General features: G+C 39.5%; 1 protein-coding gene across 2 annotated transcripts; it reads right to left on the minus strand.

Moving 5' to 3' along the window:
• Nucleotides 1–3,474: 3,474 nt before the first annotated feature.
• Nucleotides 3,475–4,932, minus strand: LOC107273193 (keratin, type I cytoskeletal 9-like). Of its 2 annotated transcripts, XM_015751140.2 has the most exons (3): nucleotides 4,791–4,932; nucleotides 3,642–4,650; nucleotides 3,475–3,608 (listed from the first exon to the last, which is right to left on the minus strand). In XM_015751140.2, the coding sequence occupies exons 1-3, from the start codon at nucleotides 4,803–4,805 to the stop codon at nucleotides 3,562–3,564; spliced, it is 1,071 nt and encodes a 356-aa protein (XP_015606626.1). In that variant the 5' UTR covers nucleotides 4,806–4,932; the 3' UTR covers nucleotides 3,475–3,561. The 2 variants fall into 2 exon arrangements, with proteins under 2 accessions (XP_015606626.1, XP_015606618.1); XM_015751132.2 differs by having other exon boundaries at nucleotides 3,475–4,650.
• Nucleotides 4,933–6,918: the final 1,986 nt, after the last annotated feature.

A 6,918-nucleotide genomic window follows, 5' to 3' on the forward strand; every position in this document is an offset into this window, starting at 1 on the left:
TTACAGTAAGTTGGTAAGAAGTGCGTTCATTTGCAGGTGTAAACTATCTTGTTTATCTGAAATTTAAGAACACGGAGAAAGTTCCTCGGAAGAATCATATATAGAGTGTCCCAGCTTAGATGGATATTTGAGATTTGCGAAAAGGACAATGCACGATATTGAAAATATGAAATTTCGAATTACGCCTTGAACTATTTTTCGGATCCTTGTTAATATACTTAGACGTTCGATTTCTAAAGAATCACCCTGTATTTGTTAAATCATTTCACAGCGCTAAAAACCGGATCGTTTAAAAGGAGTAAAGTAACGAGGGTCTCAGCTGTATTTGTTAGTTACGATATTTTCGAATCAACAATTTCGTTATTTCCCAAAAGACCTGTAATAATAAATAGATCGTTCCTATGCAGGGAGAAAGAGAGAGAGAGAGAGAGAGAACTTTTCGGGAAGATTGAAATATATTTAATGGCATTCTTCCTCAGGGAGACGTCATTTTAAGAAGATATAAACATCAATGTTAGACAATACATTCTCCGTTACGCAAAATTATCATCGTCGGTAACACAGTTCGCTACGTTACCGACAGCATCGCTTTGGCGATTACCGAAAAAAAAAAAAAGGAGGAGAGATAAAATAAAACTCGTACTCGATATAGTAACGAGAGAAAAAAAAAGAAATAAGTAAATAGAACCAACCTATATTCACATACGGATTGGATGCACCGCGGTGCAGTTTTTTGGATGCATATTTACCAGCAGAAATATCTCACGTATTTTTCTGTGACCAGCATCAATCCCCAAAGAGCTTCAGTCGCCAGTGTATTCGCGAAAATTCAATTTCGCGAATACGCTGAAACGTGGCAAGGCCATTCGCGTGCACTCGTTATGCACGATACCCGGCCGGATGGAGTCGAGGCTGAAGCCAAGGGTGCTAAGAACGTTCCGGAATCTGCGTAATTAAGCAAATACCTACCAAATAAATTTACACCACTTATAAATCCTTCTCGTTAGATTAATGCTAGCAATTAGCCAGGTCTCCTAATGCTGTACATACTTCAGTCTCGTGCCTCTCGCCCTTTCGAAAATTAAACGGCGCCACGGTGTAAGCGCGCATTCTCGTTTAACCGTGCGGCAAATAAGCAAAAGAAAGAGAGCCGAAAAATATAGTATATATATATATATATATGTAAAGAAAACAAGAGAAAACAGAAGAAAGAAAGACTGGAAGAAAACGAGAGAAAACCAAGTCCAAATTCAAGCTCACCACCTTAGCTCAGCTTCGGTCTCGCAATCAGACCTATAAGTTAATTCGGCTCTCCTGCACCGTACCTTGGCTTTTCAACGGAGTCCCCATCGATTGCTGTCTGGGTTAATAATATCGTAACCTCAGGATGTAGGTAAAATGCGCTTCGTTTCTTTGGGACGTAAAGACAGGAAGGAAGCTAGAGAAAGAGAAGGGAATAAATTGTACGGATAGAGCGTGTACCCGGGAAAGCTCAGGTTAATTCAGAGGCCCGATGAAAGTCGTAAAATAGTGCGTGACTCCCTAGATCCGACCTTCTGGTAGAAGATACGTAGCTGAAAGCGGGTAAGGTTTCTCTTGGGCTGGTGGATACGACCCGGATAGGTTAGTTAAGGGTTACTATAGAATTCCCTAGAATCCCTAGATTCCTCTGCTCCTGGTTACTTTCGAGGATACGGCCGAAGCACGTACATCTTCTACGGCTACAGATGCGATTACGAAGACGGTGGGTTGGAAACTGAAAAAGTACACAACTGCGTGTTGGTAAGCTGGGTGGTCGGTTGTGAGGGGGTGGACGGAGGCTGGGTCTTAGATATATGTACGTACGTATATGGTATAGCTCACTATGGTACCTGGATACCTCTACCTACCCACCACTTAAGCCAAACTGAATTAAAACTTTTAATCTGGACCTCCCGAACTCTCAATAAAATATAAAGTAGGGTGGGAGGTAACAATATTTCACGTTAGCTATTTAACTTTTCAAAAATCTCACTTTTAAAATATATACATATATGTATATCTAGATTTAATTTTAATGCTCCGACCAAACCAAAGCCAACTGCAATGACGCCCTATAAAGGATCTATCTACATTTTTTTCAGTTGATTCAATGACGTACCAAATCGCTTTTTCAAATTTTTATCCTTTTTCATATTTCAAAGTTTGATCACCCATTCGAATATTATTGGGAAATATGAAACGAATGTTTCGTCGGTAGTAAAGAGCCGAAAAGGATCTTTTTTCTCGTCGGATACGTATGTATCCTGTATATTAAATATAGGATATTGTATAGTATATATGTATATATTATATTATATATAATATCCTATATACATATGTATAATATAGTATACTCTAAAGACTATAAAATATGTCGAAATTTTATATGCCCACTTTTCCATAAAAAGTGGGTAAAAATTTCATAGAAGTGATTTTATAATTTTTCTTTTTTATACAATTTTTATGAACATTTTTTTTAATGGAATCGAACTGCCGGAAAAAGATGGTGCAACGATTTTCATTTATATTTGAATTATAATTTATAATCGAGCTATGACATGAGTCCCATATTCAAAGGACTCTCTGACTCTTTAAAATACGCTGATCTTACTGCTGAATTATACTATTAATAGATTTTATATTATAATATAACGGTGGATTTGTAAACGTTTAGCATGATTAAGTACATGCGTTATGCAATACACAAAAATTTATCCTCGTATACAAGAATGTTCCCACTCGAAAACTCGTGGAAGTGAAGCTACTTTCATCTAAATCATGTATTATCTCTCTGTGACATTAAGTTGTGCGATTTAGAGATCAAGATTTCGGTCTTTATGCCAATGCCAAATGATACCTATGTATACATATGTATAAGTGATTTATTCGTTTTGGTTTTACCGGGTAAGATACATTCTGGGGTATAATAAAGATTTCTCTTTCCTAGAAATCATTATAGTATTGGTAAACGAATGAACGATATAGGAGAAAGTTAAATGAAATTTATAGTGCGCATCAAATACTGTTATTGATTCACAGAATTTCACATTTCGTGGTGGTAACGCCTAAATGCTTGCGTCTCCAGCAGCCAATAATCTACGTTTTTGAAATTGATCAATTGATTTTAAGAAATATTTCGTTAAGTCGGACAAGTTAATGGGATATGGTTATAGCTTTTTTTTGAAAATTCTCTATTCGAAAGCAGCAAATTATCATAATATATCGATTGAACCGAAAAGATGCTGCGCGCCATAACATTTTATGTCTCAGCTTAAAGATGGACCATGAGCATATTTATGTAGAGAATATGGCGAATTAAATATTAAAACTTATTTTTAGTACTGTTGATATGGCAGACCATAAATGTACAAATAATTATGTCTTGCTTAAAGAATATGAACCATAGAAGGCAATGGAAGTAATGTAGGATTTTATAGGATTCCGTACTACTGGTTTATAGCAAAATATAAAAGTTTTATTATTTAGCAAGGTACAAAACACGCGCTTCTTCTTTCACCACTCCTGTATTGCAGACCGGATTTAGAATTTCTTAGATGGGACTGGGTAAGAGTATCCGTCGCTTCCACCTGACGAAACTGACGGGACACCGTAAGATCCACCTGATGAAACTGACGGGACACCGTAAGATCCACCAGAGGATCCGCCATATGAGTTACCAATACTGCCCGATCCCAAAGAGACACCATGAACTCCACCATAGCTGCCAGATCCAATGGAAAGACCACTGTAGCTTCCTGATCCAAGAGAAACTCCATGTCCAACCAAATCGCTGGATCCAACAGATCCTCCGTAAGATCCATGAGATCCTCCATAAGATTCAAGAGCTCCTCCATAGGATCCAATAGATCCAATTGAAGATCCGAAGGACGCACCATGAGATCCAATAGATCCACCATAGGAAATACCATTCAAAGCTTCAGCAGATACGCCACCGAATCCAGATCCAATTACTTGTCCGTGTCCAAGACTGACAGGAACGGCGACGGGTTGAGGAATGTTAACAGGTACGGGGTGTGGAACAGAGACTGGAACTGGGTGAGGAACACGGACTTCAACGGGATGAGGAACTGGTACTGGAACAGGACGGTTCACGTGAACAGGGTAGGTCTTGGTGACTTGGACAGGATAAGGCTGAGGGTATGGAACCGCTACTGGTCGCTTGACTTCGACAGGAACTGGATGAGGTACTGGCACTTTTACGACGCGCGTAACAGGAACTGGATGTGGAACAGAGACAGGAACCTGCACAACGTGGTTCACAACATGCCCTTGAATCGGCTGAGTACTGGTGCTAACTGATGCGCTTGCGTATGCACTGGCTCCAGCACCGCCAACACCGCCAACACCGTTTCCAAATCCAGATAGACCAGAGTATCCAACACCAGATCCAAATCCAACTCCTGAACCGTATCCAGAACCAATTCCAGATGCATATCCAGATCCATAACCGGAACTAACTCCAGTGCTGTAGAGACCAGATCCTATACCGATTCCAGAAGAGTGTCCAAATCCGCCACCATATCCATTAACGATTCCTCCGGAGATGACACCGCGCTTTTCATGTTTCTTCACCTCGCCAGCAATGGCCGAAACAGCCAAAAGGCAAACCTGCAAAATCAAATTTCCAAAATTTTCTCCTACCCTTCACAATTCTTACCGCGTCCAATATTGAAATACAAAAAATACCCAATTAATTATCAATCCGTACAGAGTACTCGTAATATAACAAAACGAATTTTTTTACTCACTAAGAAGGTCCTCATTTTCGACTTGTTATGAGGAGTGGTCCAAGCTGAATGTGCCGTGTATGAAGGATTCTACTCTTTTTATATGTTGGTAGGACGTCAGACTATAACTACTTTCACTGCAAGGCCAATCCAACACGCCCTGTGATCTGGGGCTGGACCATCTCATTCTAACCTATCCGATTCTCCGCTTTAACGTAACCGTGCGACGACATTCGAAAGGTGGCCGCCGTAACCAGCAAAGGTAAACGAGTACCTGAGAAGAGGAAAAGGATCGGTTTGTTAATTATTCTAAATACCGGTATATCATTCAATTCCTTTTTATAATATTCCAGATAGCCAAATCGCGTGGCATGCTAATCAGCTCGTCTTCGATTTCAGTAGAGAAAACCTTTTACACCTGTTTCAAGACTTTTTCATTGCATATATAAACGATAGCTATATTTTAATAACGCTGTTGCATATTCATAAGACATTACTTCCAATAGAACTGCTAGAATAGAAATGTCATTCTGAAAACCAGCGTAGGACTCGAACGGTCGAGCTATCTCTGTAACACGTGTCGTGGCCCAAAAGTAGACGAGGTCACTTTCCGTATTCGCTATTCTTTCTGCAATTTTTATTATTTCTTTATTCCCATTTTATTATATCCATATCTGAATTTAAAAAAAACCCACTAAAAACGGAGTGCTCCGACCGCACTGCGGTTGACTGACATTTTGCGTACGAGTGCGGCTCCCAGTGAGAGGCTCGGATGAAGCGTGCTGTTACCTAACCATAAGGATCGACCAGATGTTAATACAAGAGCAGCGTACCGCCACTCGCTGAATCATAATTACTTTTTGATACAGATTCCCATAGGTAAGTACGCGCGACGACCGACCACAAAGTCTCGTTAAAAGGATCCCTGTTAAGATCACGTAATCGTGACTGAGTACGGGAACTACCGGAGCATTCTCACGTGTAAAAGCATTTTAGTATCAATGCTCAAATATTTCAGGCTCGAGTTAACTGACCGAAGCAGTATGTAACAACAAGAAAAAAAAGTCAACCACTTCCCGAATGAAATTCCGCACGAGCCTCGATGCCACTCCAAAGATAATCGGTATCGTCGACAGAAGGAAATTTCATCTCTCTTAAATTGCGAGATCTTTCTATATCGTACCACTGTACACTGTACCTACGTATATTCCTATTACATCTATGCCCACGCCAGTACGAGTCGCTCTGTAGCTATAAGATCGTCAATGTGGATACGTATTAAATTTTCAGGTATACCGTACCAAAGTGCATGAAGCTTACCCAAGACTCTTTTTCCTCCAAGTTTTACGAGAAGCTCTGCATCTCTTTCTCCATTTCTCTTTAGACTCTTTCGATATAAGCTTCTCCGTATATATCGATTTCTAACACTGGGTGATCGTTCGTATTAATCGAGCCATCCATTCATCGCGAGTGGGATAGTCATTAGTTGGGTCCCTGCTGGAAAGTAACTGGCGTAGGAGGGGGGGGGGCGAAATCGATAGAATCTGATATATATGTGTGTATATATAGATATAGTACCGCTATTTTGGTGAGTACTGGTAATACGGAATTTACAAATGACACGTGTATATCTGTACACGTGGCTTGTATATATATATATATATATATATATATATATATATATATATATATGATTAAAATCAATGCCGATTCTGTACAAAGTAAACGTTATGGATGAGGATTACTAAATTTTGTATCGTCCGACTCATCAATAACGCGATTCAAGGTTCAACTTGACAGAGCTGTCAATATTCCCTTATCCTCATTTCAAATAGTGGAAGAGGGTTATGGGGAAACGGGAGCAATCCCTTTTGTCTCAGAGAGCCAGCCCTTGAAATCCCATTGAGAAATCGAGCCCTTTTTTCTCGTTTACCCAACTAGAGGAAGGGACTGCTAATAATATCCGACGGGATATCCTGAATCTTCCATTCATTCGTATATACGATGAGTCTTACCGGCAACATATTATGGGACGTAAGAATAAATTTATTTTCTAATCCATAAATAAAAGTATTAGGCGGAATCTGGATGAATATTTAATACGAGAGATCTAATAAAAAAAAAATACATGTAAAGATCAAAGAAACTG

Source organism: Cephus cinctus, unplaced genomic scaffold (genome assembly GCF_000341935.2).
Source record: "Cephus cinctus unplaced genomic scaffold, Ccin1 Ccin1_scaffold0087, whole genome shotgun sequence".
Taxonomy (NCBI): domain Eukaryota; kingdom Metazoa; phylum Arthropoda; class Insecta; order Hymenoptera; family Cephidae; genus Cephus; species Cephus cinctus.